At 46.1% G+C, this 17,425-nt stretch overlaps 1 protein-coding gene across 4 annotated transcripts in view; it reads right to left on the reverse strand.

Moving 5' to 3' along the window:
- The window catches only part of CACNA1I (calcium voltage-gated channel subunit alpha1 I), a 196,664-nt gene that overhangs the window by 21,160 nt on the left and 158,079 nt on the right, over window positions 1–17,425 (reverse strand). For all 4 annotated transcript variants that reach the window (XM_040062451.2, XM_058420267.1, XM_040062453.2 and 1 more), the window contains 16 exons: window positions 16,768–16,923; window positions 16,224–16,314; window positions 14,088–14,290; window positions 12,177–12,593; window positions 11,190–11,290; window positions 10,010–10,133; window positions 9,120–9,188; window positions 8,079–8,263; window positions 6,984–7,110; window positions 5,730–5,855; window positions 5,173–5,262; window positions 4,564–4,756; window positions 3,377–3,528; window positions 1,527–1,636; window positions 791–924; window positions 8–78 (listed from right to left, as the gene is read on the reverse strand). In XM_040062451.2, the coding sequence (XP_039918385.1) occupies window positions 8–78; window positions 791–924; window positions 1,527–1,636; window positions 3,377–3,528; window positions 4,564–4,756; window positions 5,173–5,262; window positions 5,730–5,855; window positions 6,984–7,110; window positions 8,079–8,263; window positions 9,120–9,188; window positions 10,010–10,133; window positions 11,190–11,290; window positions 12,177–12,593; window positions 14,088–14,290; window positions 16,224–16,314; window positions 16,768–16,923 (2,349 nt within the window). The remainder of the gene's footprint in view (window positions 1–7; window positions 79–790; window positions 925–1,526; window positions 1,637–3,376; window positions 3,529–4,563; window positions 4,757–5,172; window positions 5,263–5,729; window positions 5,856–6,983; window positions 7,111–8,078; window positions 8,264–9,119; window positions 9,189–10,009; window positions 10,134–11,189; window positions 11,291–12,176; window positions 12,594–14,087; window positions 14,291–16,223; window positions 16,315–16,767; window positions 16,924–17,425) is intronic.

Here is a 17,425-nt window from a genome sequence, read left to right on the forward strand (position 1 = left end):
GTTTTACCTGTGGCAGGGCTTGAACAACAGTATCCAGCAGTGCTCGCATTCCTGTGGCCATCTTCAGTAGTTTCAGTACTGCCACAACAAGCACAAGAGAAGTGTCAGTCAGATTGAGCTCAGAGGCATCCTTTATGTGACTTACTATTGACAGTAGCACAAGACAGATGTCCTGTCTCTCTTTGCCCTAGAAAAATGGGACTTTCCCCTCATTCCTCTTCTTGCTTTTGATGGTAGAACCCCAGTTTTTCCTCTTCCTCAAGTTCATGTCCTTTTACTAAATATTTTGTTTCTGCCACCCATATCTGTTGAGCTGCTTCTGCTTCACCCAGACACTCTAACCACATGCTTTTTTCCAGAAATGTGTATCCTAATTGTCCTTCTGCTTTGATTTTTCCTTCCATCACCTTCTCTTCCTTCAGCCATCACTGTTATGCCATCTTGGCACACCTTGGCCACCACCTTACCTGTGCAAATTTCAACCTGCTTGGTGGCCTCTGCTCCCCACACCACTGCTATATTGGCCCCAAAAATGAGTAACAAAGAAAGTTCAGCTCTCACATCTGGCCACCCTCCCAGTGCTTCGCCACCCAGGGAACCCGAACGCCTGAGCTTCTAAGGGTGTCCTAGACCCTAGAATCCCTGCTGAGATGTGATGAAGGACACCTCAGAGGTTCCTCAAGGGGTGGAGACAGGGCAAGCTCACGACTCTGCAGCCATGCTCCATGAGTCACGGCACCAAGTTGCACTTGGCCATATACACCTCTGCTCTGGCCAGTGTCTCTCTCACCCCGGGCGATACGCAGCACCCTCATAATCCGGATGATTGTGGGGTTAATTGGGAGAGCAGCATTGATTTCAATCTCTTCCAATGTGATGCCCATGACAGACAGCAGCACAATGGCCAGATCAAGCTGGTTCCACCTTTAGAAGAAAAATTGAAGAGAATAAATAAAGATAGAGGTTTTCCATTTTCCTGAGAAAAAAAGGTACTTGTCTCCACTTCATCCTAAACACTTCCTTATGTATGAGCTCAAGGCCCACTCTGAGCCAGCCTATATGGGCTTTTCCAGAGAAACAGAGATTCACTTTGCACACACCCTGAGCAGCCAGAGGCAAGCCAGCATGATTTGAAAGCATGGAGCTGTGTAACTATGACGCTATGCTTTGACTAATGGGCTCAGCTTTTTACAGCCTTACTACCTTGAATCAACTTTGCTACATATGTTCTGCTTCAGCATGCTCTCAACTTGCCTCAAGGGCAGGAAAAAATGTGTCTCTCTAACCTCATCTCCTTTGCTTTCTAGCCTAACCTGCAGACTACAACCAAGAGGCAATTTTTGGACAACTCTTGCTATTGCCTAGAGGCAATGCTTGTGGAGGATGAGGTTAGGTCCATGCTGTGCAGAACTGGGAGGCAGTCAGAGCACTCTGCCACCATTTCACGGTCTAGATAGGGCACCATCCCCAAAGCTCTACCCCAAACCCAGCTGTCTCACAGCCACAGCTAACTACCGTCTGCTCACCTGTCTTTGAAGAATCGTCGCAGACCAAATGCCACCAGCTTGAGGACTGCCTCAAACACGAAGACCGTGGTGAACAGGTAGTTACAGTACTTGAGGGCGGTCTCCAGGGACTGTCACAGAAAGAGAGGGAAAAGAATTGTGGCAAAAGCAACACCAAACACATAACCCCGCTGTGTGGGGACTCTCCTAAGCGCCAGGAATTCATCCTGAAGTGTGGAAGCTGTTCCAGGTATTCATTCTGGGGTGGGGAAGCTGCCCCACACTTCCTACCTACTTGAATGTGGAGGTCACCTACTAAGGGCAATCAGCAGCCAGCCCCTCTGCCCCCTAATGTTCTCAGGATCAGTTATTGCTCCTTTCTCCTGTACTGTTCAGCATAATTGGGAGGAGGAGGCTACTGCAAGAGAATCCATGAAATGCCATCAGACTTTTCTTCTGCCAGTAGCCTGTGCCACCGGAATGATATCTTGTTAATGGCACTGGCATAACTATCAACCAGGAGTGAAGCACAGAGGTTACTCTGGTTGTGGATTCGGGTGATTTCTGACCAGAGGAAATGCTGCCATGCTTTGGTCTGGGGCCAGCACATCATATCTCTGACCTCTTTGGCGTCTGGCTCTTTTATGTGTGGCCCCTTTACTACCACCAAGAACCAGTGTGAGCAGTGGGCAGCTTTTGGTGGCATTTTGTACTGAAAGGGCTTGAAGTGCTTTGAGAAGATTGTTTAACAGAACCTGACAGCAGGCTGGCTTGGCTGGAGCTCTGTTCCAGAAAAAGGAGCTGAAGAGTAAGAAAGAGGGTGACTTGTTGAGGAACAAAGATCTGATGTGAAGACGCCAACAGATAAACGTTGAGAGTTCCTGAAATATAAAGCTGGGCACCATCTAGGGCAAGATGAAAGCTGGGCAGTTGGGCAAGGTAGGCAGGAAACAGAGGAGCCCAGCAATAGATTTGAATGAGAACAGACAGATTCAGCTCCTGATCAAAGCCTGAGCTATCTCAGGCAATCTGTTCAGACACCACAGCTGTCACCCAAACCAAGGGTCTTCTGAAGAGAAAACTGAAGTGCCACTGGGCAGATGTCATGACGAATGCTTTGTCTACATATGGAGGCAGAAGGCTTCTTTGATTTGTGAAGCATACATTTTTCCCACCAAAGGCATCTGCAACTTTGCCTGGAACACCTGAGAGGTACATGGTCTGTACCCAAGCAAAGTGTAAAACTTATTTGACCTCCAAGGTGCTGTGTTTGGAATCACACCCTGCAGCTGAGAGAGGCTCTGCTCAGAGCACTTTGGCCCTGCAGCTTCTCTTATGAAGAAAAGGTGGCTTGGTAAAGATGTCTCAACCCATGACATACAACCAAACACTCTCTCAGTTCTGTCAGCTGAGGCCATATGGCAGGGGAATTGGGCTGACATTTGGAAATCTGATGCAAAGCCTGAAGCTCCCAGGACACTGCTGCTTCCACCATTCCTATTAGAATCCAGGGGAAAATAAAAAGCAGAGCAGACAGCTAAATTTGGCTGACCCACATATCCACTTACTAATATAGAGCACAGAGATTTCATTGCATCATGCTTTCTAGGGGCTTGATTCTTGCTCAGATACCTTCTCTCTATTGATTTTAGTGGATAACAAGTGTCTGAGTAAGAACTACATTTCTGGATACACATGAAAATCTTCACACAAATTTGCCTACAAAACTAATTCCTACAAAACATTAACACGAGTTTTTAGAGACAACCAAGTGTCCTACTTATGCTGGTGGGTAATGGTCTAGAGAGCTAGAGAGCTGTACCAAAATGACAATGTCTTGAGGCAGGACTTATCTCCATGCTCTCACTCACCACAGGTTGGTTGTAGTGCTCCAAGGACATAGTGACCACGTTGAGGCAGATGATGAAAGTGATGAAGATGTCCAGATAGTGGCTGGTGCAGACCGAATGAATAAGGAGGCGTATGTGGCAGTAGGTAGCATAGTACGGCAAACGCTGCGCCTCTTCAGTGGAAAGAGGGATATGGGCAGAGTTAGGAAGAAATTAGAAGAAAGAGAGAAATGGGTAAGAAACACTGAGGAGGGAGAAGGCATAACATTGGTAATAGGTATTGAAAGAGAATGGAATGCAGATGGGTGAGAGAAAAAACAGAAAAGAATAGGTAAAAGACATAGGGAGGAGGGGACAAAATAAAAAAAAAAAAAAGAAGAAGAAGAAGAAATGGGGAAAAATATGTAGGAAAAAAGACAAAGAACAGAATACTAGAAAGAAAATCTGTTAATCTGTTTTTGTGGGAATGGTACTTTCATATCTTGACAAATTAAGATCACTTATGATAAAAGGGAACAGATGGTTTGAGGAAAGTCCCTGGAGAGAAGGGAAAAACTGAAGCAGAGGAAGGGAGAGCATGCCCATAGGCTGTGAATGGAAGTCTGGGTAGTAGGGATGATTTCCAGGAGGAAGTATGCTTTAGCGATTTTTATCTCAAGGTAACTCAAAACAGGACAGAAACACCAGGAACAGAAGGTTTCCTTCTCCACAGAGGGTTTGGGATCCCAAGGAGTAACACTGCAACACTGGGGTCACTGGGACATAAAACACAGGGGTCTTCCTCTTTTTTTTTTTTTTTCCTCTTCTATAAATTCGGGTTTAAACACAAATAATGGTCTGTCCAGGTTCTTCTTCAATCATCAGCTGAGCTGCAGGAAGCCCAGGCACAGGAAGCATATCAATGTGTGCAGGCCCCATGTCAACCGTGTCTGTCAGCATGTGCACAGGGGTGTTTTTGGTACATTATCTCCTGAGGAGCAGGGTGCTAAAACCCTTCCCCAGTGCCTTCCCTGGAGTCCCAGCAGACCTCCTCAGACACCCCTCTTCTCCAGACCACCCCAGTGAAGTGTGTGGTGACACAGCAGTAGTGCAAGGAGGAAGGCTGAGAGCACAGCCACGAGCCCATTGGGAAAGAAAAAGAAGAGGAAAAGGTTTTTCTCCGAAATCCCTGGCCTACGAACCAACCAAACATTTAGGCTGTGCCTTACTCCTTCGCTTCTTCTCCAAGCGTCGCAGGCGCTTCTCCTCCCGCCGGCGCGCCTCCTCAGCCTCCTGGTGCTGCCGGCACTTGTGGAAGTTCTCTACCACCACCCCCACAAACATGTTGAGCACAAAGAAGCTGACAATGAGGAGAAAGGAGATGAAGTAGAGTAGCATCCAGGGGTTGTTGTTCGTCACTGGCTGGAGTGGGAGGAGAACAGAGGCAGTCATTGCCTTAGCAGTAGAGGAATAAGGATGCAGTGGGAGGCAGCCCAACAGATCCTGCTTTACAAGGTATTGAAATAACCATGTGTGGGCAAGGAGGAAGCCAGCATGCCCAGAAAGATACATGACATTATTGCTTCTTCATTACAAATAGATAAAGGCCCACTGACACTACCACAGACACCCACAGCATAGCCATAGTACACCTTCCTGCATGGACTAGACAAGACCATGGACCTGACACCTTGCAAATAGGTGAACAAAGGATTCAGAAGGGGCCTGGAAGGGACTCTTGGTTTGAGGGAGGTGTCTGAAGCAGGATGTTAAAGGATGCTTCTGCCTTACGAGTGCAAGGAAAGTGAAAAGGCCCTGTCACAAGAAAGTCCATGTACCTGCTGGTCAACAGCCACAGCATCAAGTCCATTATACATAATATTGACCCAGCCATCCTTGGAAGCCAGAACAAAGAGGGACATCAGAGCCTGCAACATATAAAGCAAAGCTGATGAGGAGCAGGTGCATCTGGCAGGCAGAAAAAAAATATTGTGTGTTTATTCTCTAACACATACAGCACTGAAATACTTTTCTTGTGTCTCTGCACACATCAAAATCTGCTCCTTCCCCCATGGAGGACAAGGGAGGGGGTGACAGGAAGCCATGTGTACCTAGACCCACCAGAGGAGAGAGGTTGTGAAGAATATCTGTTTTGTGGCAGGAGAAAAGAGAAAATCAAGCTCTCTGCTGCCACCACTTTTCTTTCCCACCCATCCTGTAAGTGTCATTCTGATAGCAACCCACTAGTGACACAGCTTCTGCGTGGACACCCATGCCGAATAACTGCCCCTTTTGGCCCAGGCATTGGCTTTCCAGGCACTGCATCTGTTCCCTGGGGAGAAGACAAACCCTGTGTTGGGTTCCCATCAGAGGGGGGGGCTGTTGGCAAACTCACCTGTCCCAGGTTGTCAAAGTTGTACTTGTGGTGCACCCACTTGTAGTTGGCTGCCACGCAGTCAGAGCGGTTGGTGATGTTCCTGATGTCAACCCCCAGGCAGTGGTAGAACTTGCCCTTGAAAAGCTGCAGGAGGGGATTGACCCCATCAGGGTCACTTTCCCCACAGGTTCCCCACAGGGTTCCCCATACTCCCTGGGTTGTACAGAAGTTGCCAAGATGCTGCGTGGCCTGCAAGACTACAAGCCACAAAAAGCACGACAGGGACACCACCAACACAATGTAGAGCACAGGCTTGACCATTGCAAAGGAGCCAGGACCACCCTTGTAAGCTTACACCTGGCTTTTCAGCCTCCTCCTTTGCCCCAGGACAGCAGTGACTGCAAGCCCACCATCTGACAGCCCTCAAGGTAGCCTTTCTGTGTACAAAGGGGAAAAGTGTCTTCTAATCAGTCCCCTAGAGTAATCTTCCTTCCCTGCTTCCCAGTTATTGAGAGTGCTGATGGGAAAAGAAGATCTCATGTGAGGGTAAAGAACCAGAAAAAAAAATCCTCTTCTTCTCATATATATTTTTTTCACAAAGCTGCACTGCACTGCTGTGACTCTTCTGCCCAGAGCTCCTTTACCCATATGGAAGGTACTGGATTGTGCATTTGTACAGATACATCAGAGCAAACTAAGTATAGTGCATTCCCTGAGATGGAAGTAACGCCCACATCCTTGCTCCTCTGCAACGCAAAAACCAAAAATAAAGAGGACTAAAAAAAAAAAAAAAAAAAAAAAAAAAAAAAAAAAAAAAAAAAAAAAAAAAAGAAGATTGTGGGTAGATTTAGGGCTCAGAGTGAGGGGGCGAAAGAGAGCTGACTGGAACATGGTTCATGTGAGCAGGCAGGGAGCTGCTTGCCCTTGTGGACTGGTCCAGTGAGCCCTGTGCTGTGCCAGCCCTGGGCTCTCCTTGAGCTGGAAGAGTGTGACGCTGACCCAAACCCTAACCCAGCTTCTGCCAGGTGTGTTAACTCTTGTCTCTCACGTCCAGCAATGCCTGCATTTGCTGAGCACCCATCTGTGCTTGCCAAAGGCTGTGTCATTATGGAGATCACTTGGGGAAGAGAGCAAACACAGAAAATTCACTGGCTTCCCTGTCTCTCCTGCTCTGCTTGGCTCCCTGTGTCTGTTATAGGACCTGGGGGTACAGGTGCCAGTGGCAGTAGGGGGCTCAAGGGGTCTACTGTTAGATGGACAGTAACAACCCACCTGCACACCCAGGATGCCAAAGATGATGAAGAAAGCACAGCAGATGAGGACAATGTTTCCTATGGGCTTGAGGGAGGAAATTAGTGTCTCCACCACCAGCTTCAGACCAGGGGCTCGACTGATGACTCTGGAAAGGAAGGAAAGGGAAGGGTGATAGAGGGATGGCAGGGAGGTTTGGCCTAAGCTAAGCATTTTCACCAGCAGACCCCTGTCTCCCTGTGCAGTGACCCCACAGTGGAGATCCCTCCCTTGTAATCAAAAAGCCTTTTCTTTCTGTCTTGGATTACGTAACCTAAAAATGTGTATTCTATTTCATCTGTTGAAAACTGTGTAATGCCCCCCAGTGACATTACACATTCCATCATCCCATTGTGAGATGCTCCACACAGTGGGGGAGGAGCCAGCTGTTCCTAGCTAGATAAAAACTGGGACTGAAGGACACAAGGTATCCGGTTTTTCCACTGGATTCCCCGAGGAAGACTGGACCCATCTCGCCACCACTGGACTTTCTACAGGACCATCTCTACTCCACAGAACCACATCTGTTACTCCAGGAGGACTTATTTGGACTGCTTCCAACACCCTGACCACCAGGGTGCCAGGTCATTGTTTGTTTGGTTTTGGTTTTGGTTTTGGGGTGTTTTTTTTGTGTGTGGGGGGGTTTTTTGGGTTTTGTTTTTTTTTTTTTTTACTACTACTACATTTGTATTTTCCTTTTTTTATTTTTTTTATTTTTTTTTTAGTATTCCTAGTAAAGAACAGCTACTCCTATTCCCATATCTTTGCCTGAAAGCCCCTAATTGCAAAATTATAATAATTTGGAGGGAAGGGGGGTTACATTCTCCATTCCAAGGGAGGCTCTAGCTTTCCTTGGCAGACAACTGTCTTTCAAAACCAAGACACTTTCCCATGGATTTGTTGTTTGATGAGGTACCTCCAGCATCAGACCCATATATGGCTAAGGGGGACCTCCTTGTGGCTTATTGCCTGTTAAAGACCACACTTTGCCTGGCACAACTGGATCTGACCCTGGGACTCCTCCTGGGGATAACCAGTGGGAAGAGGGGGCTGAACAGAGCTTGGTGGAGTTCTGACCGGAGGGGACGTAGAGTGCGCAGCAACCGGAGCACTCGCAGCACCCCCAGGATTTTGGCACCGCCAGCAGAGGCCACTGAGACCACAATGTCAATGAGAGACACAAAGACCAAGAAGCCATCCAAGATGTTCCAACTGCTGCGGAGATAAGCCTGGTCCCCAAAATACAGGCCTAGAGAGACCACCTGGAAGAGAGGGGAGAGAAGAGGTGGTGAAATGGCTCCTATATTACCTGGTGGAGGGCAACTATAGAGAGAATGAGAGAAGGGAATAGTTGTCAACTCCTCATGACACTGACATGTCATCTCATAAACTTTTCCTTTCACCTGGATGTCTGTGAAGGAAAATGTCTTTTTTTCTGCCTCCCTGAGTACATTGACACTGTAGGGGACACAGAGGAAACCTTTCCCTGCCACACCAGAGACTTGGGCAAAGTCTCCCTATTCAGAGATCAGCCTGGAGGTAAAGTCAGGCACCAAATCCATACTTTGGCTCTTAATGCGGTAATTTGTTGGCCAGCAGTTCTGAAAAACAGTGAGTGCTACAGAATTTGGAGACCATGGGAAGATATTAACATCCTGCAAATCACAGGCAAAATTTGGATATGAATTTTAGGGGTTTTTCCCAGTTTTAGGACTTTTTCTCAAACATGAAAAGGCAATAACAAGGTTTTCTGATTGTTGCAAAGTACTTTGACACCAACTGAATAATTATCTGAACTTTGAGCATGTCATTAATATAGTTGTTATGTCCCCCATTCTTGCTCCAGGAGAAAGGGAAGGGACATTTGACATCATTACAAAATCCACACTTGAATGCCAGCTACCCTTCATGAATACTAATATCCAACTAGATCTAATACCTACAATAAACATCTCTATGCCTAACAAAACAGGACTGAACCCCAGGCAGCATCTGCCTTTATAAAAGTAGAGGGAAGGACTAGCACACTGAAAAGATGAACAGATTTTAAAAGGGTGCTGAGCAAACATGAACAGTATTTGGCACTGGAAAAAGGCTCTCAGCTTTCCAGTAACTTACCTTCAGTGTCATCTCAGCTACAAATATTGCTGTGAAAATATAGTTGGACACAGTGAGAAAGATTCTTTCCTAGGGAAAAAAAAAACCAAATCAAAACAGAGAAAGACCTTAAATGTATTTTGACTACTTCTTGTTACTCTTGCAGGCCCCACAGATGATCTTGATATTTTTGCATTCCTGTGAAGGGTCTGAAAGCTGATGAAATAAGAGTGATGTCCCTGGCAGAGGCCAGGTCTAGGCAGCTTTCAGCTCATATACCTTGGCTGGGACAGGATCCTACGCAGTTCTGCCAGAGCATAATGGATGGGATTTTTCTGCATTCTGTAAATCTGGATTCAAGGCACCCTCTTCCCTTTTCTGTCAGTGCTGCTCAGGCCTAACCTGCTGCATTGACCTGGGACTCTTTCCCGAAGAGAAAGAGACCACAGATTGTGTCCAAGTGCAGCAGAGTCTGGGAGTCAGCTAAGGCAGACAAGCAGTAAAAGTAATTTCACTTGCCAGCTTGAGCCACCTCCAAGATAGCTCAAGGGCAGCATACACGAATGATGATGTACCATTCCTACATCATGGAAGTTACTCCTATCTTTCAGTTCCCAGTCCTTGTCCCTTTTGCCATTTATCTCTTATATGCAGGTTTGTGGAGGAGACTCTTACTTTCCAACACAGAAGGAACTAGCTTTTCTGTATTTTAAAGGGGGTTGTCCCATTTTAAGAGCCTGCAGGGGAAGAACACATTTATGTCAATTACTAGTATTTAGGTATTTGAATAGATGAGTTGGAGCTAGTGTTTAATGCTGAAATTCTTCCAGAGATCATGCCAGTACCAGGAACACTCTGGAAACACTGTTAGAAGTTGTGTTAAAAAGTGTGTGACAGGTAGTGGTTCTCACCGTGCTTCTGTGCTCAATCTGGGGTCTTTCCAGAGCAATCGTGATGCAGTTCAGGAAGATGAAGGCCAGCACTACATGGTCAAAGAGCTTGTGAGCAATGATGGTTTGACACAGGAGGCGAAACCTGCAAGAGAGGTCCAGTAGGCACCCGTGCCTTGGGTAGAATGAATTTATCAGCAAAGAGGACACAGAATTAAACACTCTGGCCAAAACTGGTCTCTGAAATAGCAGCTTTCTAATCGCTGATACTGATGTCCCTTGAAATAGCAATAGCCCAGGGTGGTACATGGTCACACAGGGAGCCTGGAGCAGAACAAGGGTAGAGCAATGAGCTGAACCTCCATTAATTTCCCCAGTGCCAGAGTGGTTTCTTAAACACTATGATCCCCTGCTCCTCTCTTGCCTTGTAAAGAGACTGATTTCTAGTTTTCCTCATAAACTCACACTTTGTACCACCCCACATGCTGAAAGAGGCCACATACTGAAAGCTCAGGAGAAGCAGGTAGGTTAGCAGTCATGGGGACCACACTTCTGAAAGACACTATGTACATCAACATCGGTGTCACCCAGAGCAAAAAACTCTCCCTTGTTACCTATAATGAAAGCCCATTCTTTTCAAGGGGCAATATGCATGGCTGAGAATACTGTTGGCTGGGATACATGGACATTTTCTCCTGGTGAGATCTCTTTAACAGGAAGCATTTAACACAAATTTCCTTTTTTTTTTTTAATGCAAGAAGAATTCTAACTTTACCCTAAAAGGTGTGATATAACTGGTAAGTTGGTACTGGGACTGTAAATTAAATGAAGATGCTATTCTGGTACCAGGGGAGAAAATATCAGTATTACGGAGTCATTAATAATACATTCTTTATCCTTTTTGTGTTAACATTAGTATTCCCTGTCTTGCTTTGCTATAAATATTTATGATTACAGAAAATAAAAATGAGATGCTTCAAAGGGAGGGAAGATCACAACAGCTATTTAGGATGCTCAGCTTTCCTTTCATTGCAGGAATCTAGGAAAAGAAATGTCGTCTGTAGAAGGGACAACAGAGGAGAAAATACACATTCTCAGCTGCTAAGTTTAAAGTTGCCACCTAACATCAGGGGATGTGGCCAGCAGAGCAACAGAATCTGCCCCATCATCTCAACCCTCTCATGGCAAAAACTGCACAAACCTGTTCTGTGGAGAAAAGAGATATATGGACCAATCTTCCCGTAACTCACACCAGTCTGGCTTATAGACTTCCATCATCTTCCGGATGCGAAAGCACAGGCTCTGTAGGGATGCAGGAGAAGCAATTGTCACTGGTCACCTTCTCACTTGCCTGAGAGAGATATTCTTCCTTTCACATCTGACTCAAACATACCACTACCTGCTTCTCTTTAATCCCTCAATTGAGAAAATCAACTCAAAGGCAACAAGTCACAGAAAAGAAGGTAGAAGCTTTTTTCTGGGGCTTGTTTACCTCTTGACAGCTGTTTTCCTCCCCAAATAATGAAAAATAAAACTGCTGGTGTCCTTTCTAGAGTAGGATGTTATCCCATGATGCCTTCTTAGCGGCGTTGGAAGGACTGTGTTACACAAGGGCAATGTTTCCTCCCTACCTCAGCTAAATGGGAAGCCAGGACATGAAGACTTTCTGTTGGCACTTGGACTGAGAATTTCATACAGACATTTATGTCTATTCAGATTTTGACTGACCCTCATTCCACTTTTTCCACCCTCTGATCTGCTCACAGATTCCTGCCTCCCAGGCTGATACCACAAAACCCACTTGCCTTGCCTGTGGTACCTGTGCTTCCTGCTCTGGTCTGCTGATGTTCCCTATGCAAAACTTTCACTATTGCACAGCCGGACCTCTCCTATCTTGTAGAGATCACTGGCTGCACTGCTCTGAAATAACAACCCCTGAATGACCACATGTATGTCTCATATCTGCCTTCCTACCACCATCCACCTGACTTGCAGGCAGCCTGACAATGTGGCGTGAGCTCGTCTGTGCCTAGAAGGTCCTATCCACATTCAGTGCTATCCTCCAGCTTTCCTAAAGCACCTTTGCAAGCTTTCCCATCCACATGCAAGAAGATTGAAATTTGAGGATGGATTTGGGGTTTCCCAGAGCACTGTGATGTAACCCCAGGCTCTTCCACCAAGCACTCACATAATCTATTTCTTCATCATCCTCTCCCTGTTCTTTGTGGTTGTTCATCTTTGGGAAGATCTCCTTGACAATACTGGGCATTTTGCCATTGCAGTCCTGATGCTCACTGGCTCCAGGTGATGGTCCTAGCTTATGGGTCACTCTGTGGTCAGAAGGGACCGAGGCCAACTCCAGAAGGTCACAGGAGCCTTTATAATCCAGAGAGAGTGTCCGGTGATGATGAAACATGCTTCCTGTCCCATCTGGCTCCCCATCTGCCACCTTGTGCATTTCCCCAGACAGGAGGGACTCATGTTCAGCTGAGGGAGGTTTGTGTTTCAGACTGTGTCCTCGGGCCAGGCTGTTCCAGCTGGAGCGACGGCTTCCCCAGGCTCCGCTGCGGCTCCGGGCACCGTAGTGGGAACTGTGGGAGCTGGACTGTAAGAGAGTGGGATGAGGACTGAGTGACTGGGCACAAGGAGAGAGCATGTGATCATCTCTAAAATCACAGACTTCTCCCTGAGCTCCTAAGCCAGAAAGCTGCGATTTATCAGATATTGAACAACTTGCATGGTGGGAATTCAGCAGCAATCTTGGTAAATCTGACAATAAATTGATAATGAATGAGTTAGCGATGGTGTTGACTGTGGTTACTTTAATAATAGCATCTGTGTGCAAAGCGCTTTCAGGGAAGTAATAAAGCCAAAGGCCAGGTGCCTGATACTGTAACTTACACCAGCACAGAGCAAGAGTAAAGCTCTCAAACAATCTGGTTGGCAGCTTTTTACACTGTGCTGGGGTTAAGGATAACACAAGGTGATGGATCATCTGACACACCATCTTTGAGTCCAGTCTTAGTAAAAGGGAGAAATGAGAGAAGCAGGCTTCTTGGTTATAGTCTAGTCCAACCACATCAGCAAGGTGTCACATAGTACATGGCTGCTAGAACTCTCTGGAAATAACAGGGGTATGAACCCTTTAAGCACCGAGGCACTCCCCAGAGTTGTGTATGCCAGTTGGTAGAAAGCCCAGAAACTGATGTTACAAGGTGGACCGGTCTGAGATGCGCTGGTTAGATAACCTGCAATGTTTGGGTAAGGGGGGCAGCAGAATCTGCTATGGGGAGCTCAAGGACAGTATTTCCACTGTTACAAAAGCTCCTATACAATCCCATCTGTAATGGGGCTTTGTTACAGTGTATTACTTTGGTTAATATTGTGTTTCATTTGAGTTGTAATGTTTTCCCGGTTTCCCTCAGAAACTAGATCACGTGGTTTGTCCCTGCTCGGCCGCCGGCTCCTCCCCCACACCGGAATGTGACCCAACTCTGTTCCACTCCCACTTTATCCCTGATTGGGCAGTGGCTTATCCCTGCCTCTGGGCCCGGCCCCCTGAGGAAAAAGCCCTGGCACAGGCAGGGCGTCAGGGAATCGGGCTCTGGTGTGGATGGGAAAGGAGGTAGAAGTAGCTGCTGAGCAAATAAAGCAGTATTTTCCCTCCCGTACAAAGAGCAGGTTCTTTCCTTTTGCCATCGGCAGTCATCTGGTCTCATAAAGAAACCCCACATCCCACAGGACTTGGTGGTTCTGGCATCACCTCTTAACTCAAGGCATCATTTGGTGTCCCTTACTCTAGGAAAACAAGGAAAAGGCAAGGAGAAAAAACATGTTCCACTGTAAGAGGGAGACTGTCTTCTTGGTGTTCTCCCTCTGCCACACTCAAAGGAATATAGATAATTAACTTGGAAATAGACTTCAAAAATCTGGAAATTTAGAAAAATAATGTAATCTGGATTCTTAAGATGCAGTTGTGTTAGAAGCCTACAGCAGCAGTGCAATCCTTCCCAGAAACCCGAAGGTGATGGCAGAAAGCCAACAAAGCACTTGGCCTTCAAAAGAAGGGTATGACACTCGTTTATACTCCCTCACTCACCAAGGACTGCTGGTCATAAGTCATTCTCCCCAGGGACATCACACTGCTCTTCCGGGAGCCAACTGCAACATGAATCTGGTCAAGCTGCAGTAAGTTGCGTGAAGAGTTGGTGACTCCCCCAGAAATCACTGGTGGGTTGGAAGAGGGCAAGGAGGGGTCCAGGTGCCCATTAGGTGTCACAGGGATTGCACAGAGCTTGGGATCTAAGTGGAAAGATGCAGAAAGAAGAATGAGGAAAGAAGAAGGTGGGTTCCTCCCTATCCATTGACTGCTTTGATGCCTAAGCAGTTTAACATGTTAACAGCAGCTAACAGATTGTTACCCCTTTAGCATCAATCAACATCTATTTCTCTGATTTAGGGTGTGGTGACAAAGGCAGTGCAAGCTGGGAAGGCTTTAAAGTAATTTCCTCAGCCTCCAAAGCCAACCACATCTGTCCTTGGGGAGAGGCAGACAAGCAGAGGCCAAGCAGCCTCAGACTGACAGACAGAGCATGAGGGCGAACAGCGGCACAAGAGCATGCTTCTGCATGCCAGAAGCAGACACCAGCATTTTCAGGTCTGAACAAATTCCACCAGCTGTCAGATTGGCTACTTAAAGCAGTTAGGCTGAAACATTGGGCAAGAGACTAAGATGTAGAGATAGCCACAGCCAGCCATGTACTGAGGTTGCCATAAAATTCCTGCAATCATACTGCATACAAAACCTGCATCCCAGCCTATCCTATTCCACTGCCCTTTCTCATATGACTGATCCTTGACCTTTAAGATTCGGGACACTTTTGAGGGAAATCTTAAGTCCTGTAGATGACAATCAGCATTTTTTGAGATGCATGAAGAGGACAGGATATTGAATTTTAACTCCTGAAAGGACTGGAGCAACTATTTTTGTTTGACTTACTGCATAATGAAGGTCACCTATCTGCATCTGCATGACAGCCATGAATCCACTAACACCTCTGTAACCTCTCCTTCCTCTGCCATCTCATGGATTTGACTGCCTGCATTCAGCATAAGCTCTAATATGGTGCAGCCATGTAACTCAAGCCAGGACTGCTTTGAAAAGAGCTAAGTTGCAGGAAAAGACTGTGAGCCAAAAACTGGAGCCACTTCTCCCTGCTGTGAGAGCTGCATTTATGCTCAGAAATGTGCCTGTGGTGCATGTCTGAGTTGTGCTGTGAGTATACTTGTGCCTGTCCTTGCACCTTGGTGATCCTGATCTTGTCTTGCTGACTGGACTGCTTGGTTTGACCTCAAGACCTTCCTCACCACTGTGGGTTTGCCTGGTAATTACTGAATCATTGGCAGACCCTTACTACTGTCAGCTGACCTACTCTGCTCACCTTGTGCAAGAGTGTGCAGTAGGGCTCCTGCCCTCCTGTCTGGATCTCTGTCCTCTTCAACTCCTGGATCACCATCCATTGCAGAGCAAGCTACTCTTGCTGTTCCCTGCCACTAAGTCCTGTTTGAAATATAATACCTCTTTGTAGAAAGACTTTCAGTCTTTGAGGGATAGAGACCTTACCAGGTGGTTTGTACTCAGGTTGCTCCCACGGTTAATTATCTCTCCTTGAAAATATATGGCTTTTTTTTTCAGTCTGAATTTGTTTAGCTTGAGCTTCCAACCTTTATAATCTCATTATGCCTTTTTCTGCTCAATTAAAGAGCTATCTACCACCACAACTCCCTCCTTATGGTCTACAACTACAGAGAGAGTGATCAAGTAACTTTCCTGATTTCTCTAAGCTTCATTAGTCTCTCACTATGAGGCAAGGCTTCCAGATTTGCCTGAGTCCTTTTTATCATCTTGGTATCCCCTCTCCAAATGTAGGTTTCAGATTTGGATACAGTGTTCCTGAAATGGCGACCCTGAAGATAACTAGAGACAGCATCTCTTCTCACTTCCAGTTGCTGTTCTGGAGGTCATTCAAGAACTGTTCCACTTAGCTACCACATTCCTCAGCATGTCAACATGTCCCTGTTTTTCCACAAATAACACCACAAACTGGCATAAAGTTCAAAATAAAAACTGGCAAGTTCTCAGAAGTGGGAGTAAATTTTCTGCAGAATCTGCTTTTAGATTTCTCACCAAACAGCAGTAGGACACAAGCAAGTAAGACTGTTTGAGCTATTATACCTGAGCCTTCCTGGACCTCTTGGAATTGATCAAATTCCTCCACGTTTGAAGAACTCTGATCTTCATCTGAGTATGAGCGGTTGGCATCACCCTGGAACACACAAATTTTGAAGTTGGAAACTCAAATAGAAAAGACTATTTTGTCTTTCATTTCTGGAACAACTGCAAAATTGTCCTTGGCAGTCAGGCATTCAGTGTGGTCACTGGAAAGAGTGTGATTTGGGATGGCTGATAGACTGCACTGCTGCTTTTGGATGAGTAAAGGGCTTACCCTAAGGTAAGTTCTGTTACACAGAACAGAAATTGTGAATCCCCTTCCAGAGAGCCTCTTTCCTTGTAAGGATTAACACTAGGGGTTGTTTTTTTTTTTTTTTTTTTTCTTTTGTTTAATTGAATACTATCCTAAAAAGGGTCATTTCATGAGTGAAATTAAAGAGGGGTGATACTTTTAAAGTCCTCCAGTCCAGTATCTTGACAGCGTCACAAAGGATCCCTTTTTAGCACCTCTGTTCCTCCTCCTGATGAAGCCTTGGTGGCAGCTCACCTCAGCCTGGAATCCCTCCACAAGAATGGCCACCAGAAGATTGAAGAGTACATAATTGCCAAATGTCATGAGAGCCACAAAGTAGAGGGAAGCCCACGGTGAGGTGGAGGCCATGCCATTATAGAGTACAACATTCCAGTCCTCCTGGGTTAGGATCTGCAAGAGAGAACGAGAAAGTCAGATAAACACAAAGGAAGAACATGAAGGGTATTCCCAGAAAAGGACAATCAAAGAATACACATCAAGACCAGACCAGACCTCTGAACTTCCCCGTAACCACACACCCACTGTCCAGCTGTGGCACTGCACCAAAAACCTTAGCTGAGCAAGAAGAAACAAGAAGAACCACTAGGATAGCCATGTGCTGAGGTGAGACTGTTAAACTTGGGAGTAGCCACAAAAGGAGTGACTTTTGCACACCATCTCCTAGGAAGGAAGAAGGTCCCCTGTCTGAGATATACACCAGTCATTTGGTTCCAACATGCAATTGTTCTTCCGCCACAACATTTTGTGCTGTCAGGAGTCAGTGCAATGTTCCTGTCATGGGCTGGCAAAGATTTTTAGTTATGGAGGAATATCAAGTGTTTTTTCCCCCTCCCAGGACCTTGGAATTGCTTTAGAAAGGACAGGGACCTATCAGAAGGCTAGTTTGGGATAT

The sequence above is a fragment of the Hirundo rustica genome, chromosome 4 (assembly GCF_015227805.2).
Source record: "Hirundo rustica isolate bHirRus1 chromosome 4, bHirRus1.pri.v3, whole genome shotgun sequence".
NCBI classification, from domain to species: Eukaryota; Metazoa; Chordata; class Aves; order Passeriformes; family Hirundinidae; genus Hirundo; species Hirundo rustica.